This window comes from Antennarius striatus, chromosome 12 (genome assembly GCF_040054535.1).
Source record: "Antennarius striatus isolate MH-2024 chromosome 12, ASM4005453v1, whole genome shotgun sequence".
Classification (NCBI taxonomy): domain Eukaryota; kingdom Metazoa; phylum Chordata; class Actinopteri; order Lophiiformes; family Antennariidae; genus Antennarius; species Antennarius striatus.
Genome location: NC_090787.1, coordinates 17242052 through 17255468, shown reverse-complemented (window position 1 = coordinate 17255468; position 13417 = coordinate 17242052). Strand labels below are relative to the sequence as shown.

Here is a 13417-nt window from a genome sequence, read left to right as displayed (position 1 = left end):
GAGCGGACGAGGGGCAGCTTTAACGGCGGCTTAAAGTAAAGACGCCAGAGTTCTGAGAAGCTCGATTCCTCGAACCAGTCAATTTTTGTCAGGTAGGTTTAAAGTAATATTGCTTTTCATTATTTTTAAATCATTATTTTTAAATCCCGGCTCCATCTGTTGACTGGAGAAAGGTGATAAACAATTAGCTTAGATTAAAGGGACGTTCTGAACGGATTAGGTTTAGCAACAGCCCGATTCATGTCGCTGTGTTCTTTCAGCTGAGTAAAGCCTGCGTAACAATAGACATCTTTCACCAGCTCGCTGGCTAATAACACTTTCATTCATCAAAGAAGTTGTCTTTTGTCCTGACGCGTTACACGGGTTTGTGTTGTTGTTGGTTTAGCATCGTTTATACAATACAGCTAACTTTTGTAACAAGGACCTAAGCTAAGCAGTCATGATGTTAATGTTGACGCTGCTTTGTTTACTTCCAGTAACTTCTCCGTAGAAAGTTAATAGAGCAACAATTTCTTAGTTGGATTGTTGATGTTTTTGTGGATTTCTCACATTTTCTGCTCGAGTAATGGAATTAATATGTTTTATTGATCATGCTTTGTTATTAAAATGTATTAACCGTTTATACTAGCTATTATTTATTTATGTGTATAAGCGGTATAAAATGAGTGAATAGTCATTCTAACAAGAAAGTGTGAGAAAATGTCCTGTTATACATTATTAACACTTTGATACCCCTTCTATAAATTACTTTCACATACAATGTTAGGCCATAATTATAATTTCTTTTAGTCAAAAGGCTATAACATCCAAAGCTTAGGCTTGATTTTCCCATTAGTAATGTTAAATATATTTTAATCACGATAACATTTCACTACAACAGTTTAAAATAAACTACAAGCAAAATGCCTTTATTCAGAGTCTAAAGAAAAAAATGCAGTAAAATCTAAAATTGTCAGTAATATCAGACCACCTGAGTAAACATTTAATATTTTTCAGTAGTTTTTGGGAAGGAGCTGGGTTGGACTTAAATGTGATAAATGTTTGTGTGATGCTCCCTGACTTTTGATTTTCGAACCCAATCACAACAGAGACTGCAGCTCTGGCGACTTGGCTTCACCTTCCCTCTGCCCGCGTCCCCTGCCATGTCTTAAGACTGAGGTTTTTCGCTCCACCTGCTGTCCTCACAGTAGGGTTGCAAAGAGTACATCATGGTGGATGTAGCCAAATGGCCACTTTTCAGCCTGATGAGCCCACAGGAGCTGTCAACAATACGGAAAGCGTGCGTGTTTGGAATGTCCGCTAATGAGGCCATCTACTTTACCAGTGATGATGAGGTGAGAGGTGGGGATGGGGGGGAAATCAATAGTGAAAGGAAGACACTGAAAACTGTTGTATGAGATGTAAAGCTTCTAGGGTTGCTTTGAGAAATTAACAGCTACATAAATAATCAGATCCTGTTTTTGCTTCATATGTTATCGTGAAACTTTTGACATTGCTTTAATTTTCTTGGACTTATTTTCTGAGGTTTGTAGTTTGTTTCCTAGCTTTAAAACAAGGACTACTTCTAGTAAATTTCTGCTTCAGTCAGCAAGAGAAGTAAAATAGGTCTACAAGAGCATGGGAATATGCTTACAATAGGAAATCCTCTGGTCTTTTCTGTCAGGTACAGTGCTGTTACATTGTCATGTGGTGAGTGTCATTTATGTGTTTGAGGCTACACTGACCATTATTTTCCCTTTGAGTAAAAAAAAAAAATCAGATGGTTTAAAAGTCTCTTTATGGTCTGTGAGTTTCTTAAATGTTAATTTGGTTAAGATGAGCACGTTGTGAGTTTGTTTTTTCTCGCCTCTGTATTTTAAAAAAATGAACGTGTGTGTCTTAATTACTTTTCATCGTCTCCTTGTTTGTCACCCGTCTGTATCGCTTTCAGGAGAAACGTTTGGTGTCGCCAGACCTACACTTATAGGGCGTGTCAATGCTGATGCGTGTTGGTGTTTGTGTATCTGCAACATGGCCTGACTGAGGTTGTCTTTTTTTTTTTTAAACCTGCTTGTCACTGATCCACACTTAATGTTCTCTCTACAACCTCAGGTGTTTGTGTTTGGGCTGAACTGCAGCAACTGCCTGGGAACAGGCGACAGTCAGAGCACTATTGTGCCGAAGAAGGTGGACTTCCTGAGCGGGAGGAAGGTCGTCAGCCTGAGTTACGGCAGCGGACCCCACATCCTGCTGGCCACAGAGGGTAGCTGCCCAACGCACTGAGTCCTGTTCGTCCTATTTGGTTTGAAAGTTGCTGCATGTTGACTCCTGTTCTTGTGTTTCAGATGGAGAGCTCTTCGCCTGGGGTCATAATGGCTACAGCCAACTGGGAAATGGGACGACCAACCAAGGAGTTTCTCCAGTGCTCGTTTCTGCAAACCTGCTCAATAAGAAGGTTACGGAGGTGGCCTGCGGCTCCCACCACTCAATGGCTCTGACAGATTCAGGAGAAGTGAGTGTCGCATGAAAGGATCTTTTCTTTTCCAGCAGAATTTCACATGCAAGCAGACTACAAGCCCGTTGTAAACCTTTCTAAATATGAAGGGGATTTAGCTTTGGTCGCAGGCAGTGATTAAGTATGAAGACCCAAAGCTGATTCACAGCAGTGAGCACAGGAAAGCATTGTGCTTCGAATTACAGGCATAGTAGTTCAATACTGGCGGACTCTGTGTTTCCAGCTGGTCACAGATTTGTATTTACTGTGGGTGAAATTCACCAAAAGAGAAGTTATAGTTGTAATAAAATGTGAGAGAGACATCCTGGTCAACAATTATTTGCTGCGTCGCTCAGGGTTAAAAGATTGACACCTTTAATTAAATGTGCAGTTAAAACCAGGAGACCACCAGCTCACAGCTAACTCCATTATTGCATGCATGCGCATCTTTTAATGTTCTGTCTGCCAGATTTATGCATGGGGATACAACAACTGTGGTCAGGTGGGCTCCGGCTCCACGGCAAACCAGCCCACGCCCCGCAGAGTGGCCAACTGTCTGCAGAACAGGGTGGCTGTGAGCATCGCCTGCGGGCAGACCTCGTCTCTGGCTGTAGTGGGCAACGGAGAGGTGACGCTTTCATTTCTACCGCAGCGTCAAGTAACAACATCCTTCACCACCAGTTAACAATAGACTCATCCTCCCCATGTCCCTGCAGGTGTATGGTTGGGGCTACAATGGGAACGGACAGCTCGGATTAGGAAACAATGGGAACCAGCTGACTCCCTGCCGCCTGGTGGCTCTGCAAGGTTTATGTGTGCAACAGGTATGAGATTACACACTCAAAGTAAACACACCTCATTCCTGGATGAACCCTTCAATGCAGGACGGCCCGCACGACATCTGCCTTTCATTTTCTTATTTTCAGAAGCTAAATAATTAAAGATGAACTCTTGCCTCTAGCCTGTCAGTCACTCACTGTTTCTGGTAACAATCTCCCCTTTCTTGACTGAGTTTACCGCTGGGATAAGTTCAAAGCTGTTCTTCTAACATAACCTGCCAAACTGTGTGCCAGTGTGTGTGCGTGTGTGTGAGAGTGGATCTGTATGAAATGGATTTTATTAAAAGTAAGACTGACTGAAAACACACGCCCGTGCAATGCTGCCTTTTTAACCTCGAAAGGTCTTTCTGTGACGTTATGTCATAATTAAAGTTAGGAAAAGTCCTCCTTAGAACACTTTTGTGCTCAAAAGCAGACTCCTCAGGGCAGCTTGAGTGTGTTTTCATTTGATTTGAAGACCTCACCTGATAACTTCATCAAACGTGCTGATTCCACATTTACATTTCTTTTTTTCAGAATCTCAGCTTTAACTGATTTTAAATTTAAATTGAAGATTTTTCTAACTATGTACTGTATTAGTCTGATGCCTAACCAATCAAACCTACCTTGAATACACATTTGTCTGGTCTCTTATCAAACTCTTGTCCCCCAGATTGTGTCAGGGTACGCCCACGCCCTGGCTCTAACGGACGAGGGGCTGCTTTATGCTTGGGGAGCCAACATCTACGGACAGCTAGGAACTGGGAACAAGAACAACCAGCTGAGCCCAGTTCAGATCATGAGTGAGAAGGAGAGGTGAGACACACGTCCGCCACATGGACGATTAAAGCTTCTGTTCTGTACCTGCTTGACTCCCCCCCACCTTCCCCCCGTCTCTGTCAGGATCGTGGAGATCGCCTCCTGTCACTCCACACACACATCAGCTGCAAAGACCCAGAGCGGTCAGGTGTACATGTGGGGCCAATGCAGGGGCCAATCCATCGTTCTGCCTCACCTCACACACTTCACCTGCACCGACGATGTCTTCGGATGCTTCGCCACCCCCTCAGTTATGTGGAGGCTTATTTCAATGGGTGAGAATGATGATGCTTAGTTCTATCGTAACCCTACGCACACAGACGTGTGCTGTAGTCATCTCGACGTTTGAATGTGTGTCTTTGTTTTCTCCCTCCAGAGAACGATGACTTCTTGACCGTGGCCCAGTCCCTGAAGAAAGAGTTTGACAACCCAGAGACAGCCGACCTCAAGTTTTCTGTTGACGGCAAATATATTTATGTGCACAAAGCATTTCTCAAAATCAGGTCAGGGGTTCTATTTCAATGCTTTCAGGAGGGTTATGTTAAACTAAAGAGTAAAATAACACCTGGATCCCTTGTGAAACAAACGTTTTGCAGGTGTGAACACTTCAGATCCATGTTCCAGTCCCACTGGGATGAGGACATGAAGGAGGTGATAGAGATCGACCAGTTCTCCTACCCGGTGTATCGCTCCTTCCTAGAATTCCTCTATACAGACAACGTAGAGCTGCCTCCTGAGGACGCCATTGGTCAGAGCCTGGTAGAAACCTTCTCACACGTTTGTCTTTGCGTTAGCTGCTTGTTGCTAACCGTGTTCCTGCCTTTGGTGTGTCAGGGCTGCTGGACCTGGCCACATCGTACTGCGAGAACCGCCTAAAGCGGCTGTGTCAACACATCATAAAGAGGGGGATCACTGTTGAAAACGCCTTCTCCCTGCTGTCTGCTGCCGTGCGCTACGATGCAGAGGTCAGTCTTCATCGCCTGTTTACCAACGACCAGCTGGACAGGAGTTTCCCAAGTGAATAGAAAAGGTGGTGCGATCTGCACTGCTCACAAAAAGTTAGGAATATTTGACTTTCAGGTAAAATGTATGGAAAATACAAAAACATTAAGGTTGCATCTGAAGGTTATAGTGCATGTTTGGGATTATCCTGAAATTCACCTGAAAAGCTGAATATCCCTAACCTTGTATGAGAAGATGTGATGGATGCTCTCTGAAGAAGTCTGATTTTAATGAAAGGAAATAAATAACAAGTGCGTACTCGGTGCATAGAGGCGCTACACTCAGTCCTTTCACTTCTTGGATACTACAGATTTATCCACACATTTCCTGTGGCTGCAAGGATTAAATGAATCAAAGAAGCTCTTCATGCACGACCAAAGCAGCTTTAGACAAAGTGACAAACGACCAAGTCACCAATGTTCTGCTTAATTCTCCAACAAAAATGATTTTTTGGTTCAGGTTGTAACATATTTACTGTCTGGAGAGTGACTGACTGTTGTGTCTTAGCATTATTGTGTTACTGTCTGCTGCTGTCGTGGATAGGATCATGAGGTTGATGTGACGCTGGAAACAAATGTGATTCTTAAACTTCTCTTCTCAGAGCGACCCTATATCCACCAACACCTTTGTCTCATTTGAAAGACTTTCCTTCCTTTGATTTCTTCTCTTCCCTTCATTTAAATGCCTCAGAAAGGTGGAGCTGTCAGAGCATTACCTTGAACATGACAATAAAGGCCTGAGTGGAGTGTTTCCTAACGTCTCTGGAGTCACAGTTCTTTCTACTAATTGGTGCTTTTGTCTTTTTGTCATCGAGGACCTGGAGGAGTTCTGCTTTAAGTTCTGTGTCAACCACCTGACGGAGGTGACCCAAACCGCTGCTTTCTGGCAGATCGACGGAAACCTGCTCAAAGACTTCATATGTCGAGCCAGCCGATGCGGGGCCTTCAAAAACTGACCTTGACGCGTGATGACTAGAGACTGGGATTCAGAGGCTGCTGTGGCGACTCCCACAGGACTTCATCTCACCCAGCTCACACCTCCACTGACAATGAACCTTTGATCGCCATCTCCATCAAACCTGCTGTGTCCATCATGTGACCGATGAGGGCGGATCTGCCACAGTGCCTGAATTTCCCTTTTTTTGTATAAAGCAGGAGCTGGAACACATTAAGGCATTACTATTCTCTATTTACTTGAATAATTCTTGCCTGTTGCCTGATACCATCTATTATCATTATTCTGTGTAACTGACCAACCAACTTACTTTTAATGCGTTTGCACTTCTTTTTAAACTTTTTGAGACTTTTTTTTTTATTATACTTATTGGAATTCACACTTTGAAGTCATGATTTTCAGATTGATGTTTGAAGCTGTTTGCACTAAAGAAGTAACAATAAAAATACTATTATTGATTCAAGTCTTAAAGAGGTCAGTTAGGTCAAACCCCGATCAGCTAATACTTGGTGGTTGTCACCGCTGCAGATGTTTGAGATGACCCAAAGAGGGAACTCTGGTTCCAGGTGAGCTTCGGGAGGGAGAGACTTTAGCTGTTACACATATCAACATTATCTAACGCTGACCTATATGTGTTGAATCAATATTATAATTTAGTAACAAAGGTTACAATAACGTTCTCCATTGTTAAACGTATAAAACTTCAGAAGTTGAACCACTTGGGGTCTGGTGACTGGACACTTTCTCATCTCATGATGCATCTGCTGTATGATAAAGTATGATAAACTATCACTTTGATGACCTCTGCAAGCAAGTTAATAAAAGTTCTTGACTGTTGTGGGTTGTTAATTTTTCCAAGTTGTGTTTTTGCATTTTCAGAAGCTGCAATGCTTTCATCCTCCAGTGTGTCCTCCCTCTTTTAGACCCCAGTTCTGGTTTGATGAACATTATATATTTGAACCAGAGCATAAAGCACAGACTTAACAGAAGTCACATTGTGGGCTTTCTGCTCACATGTATGGATTCCCTGGAGCCACACACAGCTCAGCCTGCAGTGTGTCATAAACCATCTGTACACACTAAACCACCAACACACATTGCATGCTTATTTCATCACATATCAAATACAACTTGTACTTTTTTAAGGCACCAATCTGTTTCTGTCAAATCTGTTGGGAATTTCTCCACATCAGTCTCAATTCTGAATTAATTATAGACTATAAACACTTATAGATTCTCCTCTTTAAATTTCAGCAGCACTGGAGCTGTTTTGTCCGATGTCTACAAATTAAAACATAACTATTTGGTTGATTCATTCACTTTCTAAGAATCCTTATCCTGAAAAACAGTGAAGTTGGGCCTGAAATCATGATCAAAGCTTCGACAGATCTTTATTTCATTTTCATTGTTAAAACAATAAAACTATAAAACCTGTCAAATGAACCAGTGATTAATGAATAAAAATACTTGAATAAAAGTCGACAAATATATCCCATGAGGCATTACTTTTGACACAATAAATGAAAACCTTCAGAATGACATGAAAACAGACAGTAACTACCACATGAAACAATCATAAACACAAACAATGAGAGTAAACCGTTCTCTGAGATCCGCGGTCTTCTTCCCGTCGATGGTCTCACCTCCTCAGCGCTGAAACAACCTCCTGCATGGCCGCTGCTGCCTTTGTCAGCTCCGCTTGTTTGCGTTCTAATTCTGTAATGACAGCACACGCATCATGTGGAAATGTTTGTATATTTGGTAAAAGAATATAGCCATTCGCTCCTGTTAGCGACAGCGACATTATTCTGAATCAACTAGACACAACTGCTATAAATGAAGGAAAAAGCAAACAGTCAGTTATAGGAAATTACATTTAGTAACTAATTTATGAACACAAAAAATGCTAAACTGACTCAATGAAATACTAGTTTATCATGTTTGACTTTTAATTTGGTACTAAATGCGACACCAAAGAAGAGTCACATATTTATCTGACACAGTTTAACCTCCACTTTGGGGCCCGTGTGTCTCTGGTCTACCGTCAGAGACCAAACAATCACGACTTTGAATCACCTCGCTGCTGCTTGGCTACGAGCTCTGCCAGTTTCCCAGAGGCCTCCATCACTGCTAGTGCAAGACGATAATCTGTAGAGAGATGACAGAGAGCTTTACATTTCCAGTGGGTGGGGGTGGGGGTGGGGGGTGGTGGTGCTGTGTCACAAACATGTGAGTGTCTTCACCTTCATCACTGGCCCGCCACTTTTGAATCCTGTTGGAGATGATGTTCATCTCATCAGTGAACGCCGTGAACATGGCCTGCGTGCATCCCGCAGCGTTGCAGCTTCTCCAGAAGCTGCTGGGGTCGATGCCGGCCTCTGGTTCAGACGGGGGTTCAGCTGGGGAGGGGGTGGTTTCACGTAGAGCTGGGGGAATGTCCAGACTGGAACATGAAGGAAAGCCTGTCACGCTACCGGGGGTCAAGAGGTCCTGAGAGGAAGGAGAGCCGGGGCAGTTCTGAGGTGTGACAGGGGGGCTGTAGACCTCTGGCCTCTGGTCAGGACTAACCCCTGGGAGGGACACGGTTCCATGTCAGGTCAGCTTATCCAACATCACTTGGGGGCGGACTCAATACATGAGTCCTGCGCTTACTGGCCTCAAACTTACCTCCATCCTCAGCCTTTACTATTAAGGCTCCTGTCGTTGTTATAAGAGGTCTAGGTTGAGTCTGGGTTGTAGCACTTGCTGTTGAAACTGGAGGACTCTCCATGCTGGCCTCTACATCCTGACTCTGTGACTCCCTTTCCTGTAGAAACACACATTTAATGCCAGAAGGGTGAACGCTTCTCTTGATTTTTCGCAGGCAAATTCATTTCTTAAAATGTTATAACTATCTCAATGATCAGTAAAAAAAACAAAAAAAACAGAAACAAACAGGACCAACATAATTTGTTTTGTTGTAGACAAAGTGGACTTTGAGACTTCAGAGATGACTGGAAAAGAGCACACATTTATACTTCCTGCACTGAATCCCACCAGACCGGTGTGACTGATTTTTATGGAAATGGTCTGTACAAAGTAATTATTAACCATTTATTTATAAAACTAATATAATAAAATCAGCATAAAACACAGTAAGTATAAATGGCGCACTTTAAAATTCTTTGAATCCTCTGAACATGTGATGGTTGTCCTGTTAAAATAGATTTGTGTTAACAACAGTTAACTTTGTCATTGTAAAAATGTGAAATTAGATCTGAATGTTGAGTGGATAAAACAGATCTGTAAGTGTTTGGGAAAAAGACACATTCCTCACTCTTCTATCTTCCTCAACGCATTCATCTCTGCTTTCTGGTTGTTTTCCTTGTTTTCCTAGAGATGACAGGAAATTATAGTCATTCATAAATTAATCTAAGTCTTCACTAAATAATCTGCATTAGTGCTCAAAGTGCTGTGAAACCTACCTGATGCACACTCAGTAGGACTTTCAGCGTCTTCTCTGTGTGTGAAAAATCAAACATTTGCTCTTTAGGAAGCATAAAAAAAAGTAACATCATCATCATCACAAGATCGAGCAGTAAATAGCAAGATTAGATCGCTTGTTTCTCTCAAATATTGTAAGTTAATTGATTAAAATAAAATCCTTTAATGAAAAAACCTGAAAGTAGAAAAATCTAATTGCTCTTCATTAAATGATTGAATCCGTCCATCCATCATCTTCAACCACATATCTGCAACCGGGTTGCTGAGGCAACAGTCTGAGCAGGGATGCCCAGAATTCCCTCTCCTCAGATGCCTCTTCCAGCTCTTCCGGGGGTGTTCCCAGGACCAGCTGAGAGACATAGTCCACAGGTCGTCCCTGATGCCTCCTCCAGGTAGGACATGCCTGGAACATCTCCCCAGGGAGGCGTCCAAGAGGCAACAATTTTTGATTCTTGATTTAATTTGATTTATGGATGAGACAATCAAAAATAAAAAATACAACACATCACCACCCCAAACTCTAAACATGATACAGAGCTGAGTAAACTCACAAAAGGAGTACAGTAGTAGCTTTAACATAAACTAACTGATAAATATTAAACAGAATTTTTTTATTTTTTTTTGCTGAGCTTGCTTTTGCGCTATGTGAACCTCTAACCACTAGATGGCAGTGTTGCAATCCACCTTTTGGAATTCCGCTCTTCCAAACCTGAGTTAATAAAAAGTTAGCATGCATCACTGTATTAACAAAAAAACAAACAAAAAAACAACACAGGCCACTGAGAGTCACGTTCGTGTTCATTCACGACGCAGGCTATCCAGTGTCTGACCACAATGTCAGTGAAGCGAGAAATTGTGGTAGGACTTTTGACTTTTCATTGGCGTGAAAAGTCAAAAGCAGGAAAATGAAGACTTCTTTTCTTTACAATAGTCTTGTCCTAGACTTTTTGGACTTTTAGCAGGCAAATATTAACTCACTTGTCAGTGGAGCTTAGCCGTCTCTGTTAGAAAAGGAGGAACAGAAAAAGTCACATCGGTAAAACGTTGAACGAAATGTAAAAACCTGTGGAAACCTGCCGATGTACCTTTCGAGATAAACGCCTGAAGCTGCCGGACGCGCTGGAGTCGCTGCTGTTCCCGGATAGCATCTCTGCTGTGGAGTCACCTGCCAGGAAAGGAGACCTTCAGTCTCCATGACAACGGATGCAAGTAAAGTACGATGCTCAGAGCTGAACTCACCACAGGCCTTCTTCTTAAGTGATGAAGGAACAGGTTCGTAACGATAAATTCTAGAAACACAAAACGCAATGCTTAGAGAAAATCACAGCTAAAGGTTCTAAATCAGATATGAAATGTGAACATACTTACAAGAGAATAAAATTAGATTAACGCCATAATTCCCTATGTCTTCTCACAAGCAGGACGATACACCTCATGAAAATAAAACATGGATATCAGGACTTTGTGGATACGGTTTAGGACCAAACAAAAACCTTCTATATTTGGAATTTTATAGCTCAGCTCCAGCTTCAGAAAGATTGAAACACTTGCCACCATCATAAAAACTACTTCCAGATAGTCCCATCAGACAAACCTTAGACAGTCCGGCTTCACTGGGACGCTCAGAGGAAGAGGAGGAGGACGCACATCCGTCCGCAAAGGTGCTGTTTTCTGAAAGTGAAGAGGAAACAGTGAACACAGAAGGTGGGACGCAGTAACAACTATTAACAGGAAGACAGAGACTTTTACCTCGTGGAATGTGATGGAGACAGAACAGCCTGCAGTAAGAAAACATGATGACATTTTGGCTTCAGCTACGGCAACGCAACAGTTAGTTACGACAACAATTACACGAGACACACAGCAAACAATTACACTAGACCGACTTGTAGGTCCCCATGACTGGATCCTCGACGATCACGGCTCCGTCTTGGACAGCACAGGGGTAGTGGTAGGACTTTTTGCATCGTCCAACTTCACATCCAGCAGTAGCGCCTCTCTTCTTACATTTAGAACATTTCTTAAAGCACAAAAAAGTTTTTTTTAAATTTCTGAACACAGATTCCAGCAGACAATTTATGGATTAGGCCCATTCCTAATCACTCATATTTACCAGTTTGCTTCCTCGTTTCACCTCTTCCACAACGTCCTCCACAGCAAACCCAAACAGATCATCAAACTGTGGAGAATTCTGACAGCAAATACCAGAGGAAAACAGCTGGAGAAGAGAAACAAAGATGAATTCTGGACAGTATTAAACAATCAAAAGACATCCAAGGAAACTATGATGCAAACAGCACAATTTATGCAATGAATGAAATCAGCTGACAGGATCTATTGACTCTAATGTTCAACATGAACCTGTGTGTAACTGCACCGCATGAAGCGTCATGTTTGGTGTGAACACAGCATTATTATTAATTATCACTATTATTAATTATTATTATCACAGAGGAATGTAGATCTCTGTACATTGATGAGTGACAACTTGCATTGGTTTTTCTTACTATTTCCATGTGCAGCCTGTGAATTTATCCCCACCTCATCATTGTAGAGAATATTTAATGAATGACCTTTCGTTAGTTTGTCCACTAAATATCTGCGCAACCGTTTCTGATAGAAAGACGAAACAAAAAGCAAATTACTCTGGCAGCAAAGGGGATGAAAATGAGACGATGACCTTAACCTTTAGACAACTGGGTCAAGGTCAAATTTCTACTTTTGTACACTCAGGAAACATGTAAGATATAAAGAGGAGGGAGGCCAGTGTGAATAAGACCGTAGATCAAAGCTAGTGCTTTGATCACTGACAGCATGTCAGAGCACTAGCTTTGATCTTTGACCTATGCAAGTAGGTCAGGGTAAAATTTTGAATTCAGTGGTGTCGCGGGAAGTTGCAGCCTGTGACTTCCTTGTTTCTAACTGTTGTCATGGGAGATGAAGACGGAACTATTTACCAGACAGTTCTGATGGGCTGTGACCTGCTTCTTAGTCGACAAGGTTCCGGTTAGTTTTGTCTCCTCGGACCGCTGACAAAGGACACAGAAGACCTTGTAATCGTAACTCATATCTGGACTAATGGTCTTGCAGTATCGGGATGGTCTTCTCCTCCGCACGGCCAGCCACTTCCGGCTTTCCCCCTGGACGTGGTTGCCAGGTTTTGAAAATATCCTGCATTATGAGATATGGACGTCATCATACGTAGCTAACGGATAAGATCGATTTTTTTAAAAATGGTTTTATAATTGTGTGTTATTGTTTCGACTCAAAACAGATTAAAATAGTCACTCTTGTAAACAACACGTTCAGAAAACAGCAGATCTATCTATTGACTAAAATCATTGACAAGGACATTTTTACCCACAGACGGAGGGTTTATACTAACGTGGCAACCCAGTTGGTCAGTTTCACTTTCATTTCTACTCAAAGGATTTTATCAGGCCTTCTTTTACCCAGATGTCTGATTTAACAACTTATTTTAATGTCAGGAATACACAGTCTACTCCAGCCAGAGAGAAAAACATTAGTAATGAGTGATAGGAGTGATATAAACAAAAGACATGTGAGGATTGTTAGGATAATCATAATATCCTGTTTACTTTCTATTCTGTCAGTCTTGTTATTAGGACAAACACGTGGTCAATATTTTGTGAATTGCATAATTTTGATATACTGTAACCTAACCTACCACATTGTGTAAAACTGAAGGAGAATCAACTGGCTGTGTGTGTTTTGTGATAGGTGATGCTGTCTCATGTCTCATCCACATGTGCTGTATAGCCTACTATGGTTGGGGGCTCGCTGTTCAAGCTGCAGAGACAACCAGATCAGTTTCCATAACATCAGTTGTATGTGCGATCGTCATCCA

The 13417-nt window shown here is 42.1% G+C and overlaps 2 protein-coding genes across 3 annotated transcripts; one reads left to right on the top strand and one right to left on the bottom strand.

Moving 5' to 3' along the window:
• rcbtb1 (regulator of chromosome condensation (RCC1) and BTB (POZ) domain containing protein 1) lies at positions 1 to 6912 on the top strand. 2 transcript variants are annotated; one of them, XR_011037693.1, is made up of 12 exons: positions 1 to 92; positions 1089 to 1334; positions 2092 to 2242; positions 2325 to 2491; positions 2943 to 3101; positions 3190 to 3297; positions 3965 to 4107; positions 4195 to 4385; positions 4487 to 4613; positions 4707 to 4869; positions 4945 to 5075; positions 5927 to 6065. XR_011037693.1 is itself a non-coding variant. In XM_068329593.1 (12 exons), the coding sequence occupies exons 2-12, from the start codon at positions 1209 to 1211 to the stop codon at positions 6065 to 6067; spliced, it is 1596 nt and encodes a 531-aa protein (XP_068185694.1). In that variant the 5' UTR covers positions 1 to 92; positions 1089 to 1208; the 3' UTR covers positions 6068 to 6912. The 2 variants fall into 2 exon arrangements, 1 of the variants encoding a protein (XP_068185694.1); XM_068329593.1 differs by having other exon boundaries at positions 4707 to 4858; positions 5927 to 6912.
• A 258-nt stretch (positions 6913 to 7170) lies between these two features.
• On the bottom strand, positions 7171 to 13242 carry phf11 (PHD finger protein 11). The gene is made up of 15 exons (XM_068328419.1): positions 13238 to 13242; positions 12507 to 12720; positions 11663 to 11767; positions 11436 to 11569; positions 11299 to 11327; positions 11144 to 11220; positions 10789 to 10801; positions 10635 to 10714; positions 10528 to 10550; positions 9531 to 9565; positions 9383 to 9438; positions 8734 to 8872; positions 8310 to 8636; positions 8143 to 8214; positions 7171 to 7782 (listed from the first exon to the last, which is right to left on the bottom strand). The coding sequence occupies exons 1-15, from the start codon at positions 13240 to 13242 to the stop codon at positions 7706 to 7708; spliced, it is 1386 nt and encodes a 461-aa protein (XP_068184520.1). The 3' UTR covers positions 7171 to 7705.
• Positions 13243 to 13417: the final 175 nt, after the last annotated feature.

Coding starts and splice junctions, on each gene's coding strand:
- rcbtb1 (XM_068329593.1), top strand. CDS start 1,209: ATGGTGGATGTAGCCAAATGGCCACTTTTCAGCCTGATGAGCCCACAG. Junction 2,492..2,942: donor CTCTGACAGATTCAGGAGAA/GTGAGTGTCGCA, acceptor TCTGTCTGCCAG/ATTTATGCATGGGGATACAA. Junction 4,859..4,944: donor GCCTCCTGAGGACGCCATTG/GTCAGAGCCTGG, acceptor TTGGTGTGTCAG/GGCTGCTGGACCTGGCCACA.
- phf11 (XM_068328419.1), bottom strand. Junction 11,328..11,435: donor CCAGTCATGGGGACCTACAA/GTCGGTCTAGTG, acceptor TTCTTACTGCAG/GCTGTTCTGTCTCCATCACA. Junction 7,783..8,142: donor CGTAGCCAAGCAGCAGCGAG/GTGATTCAAAGT, acceptor CTGTCATTACAG/AATTAGAACGCAAACAAGCG.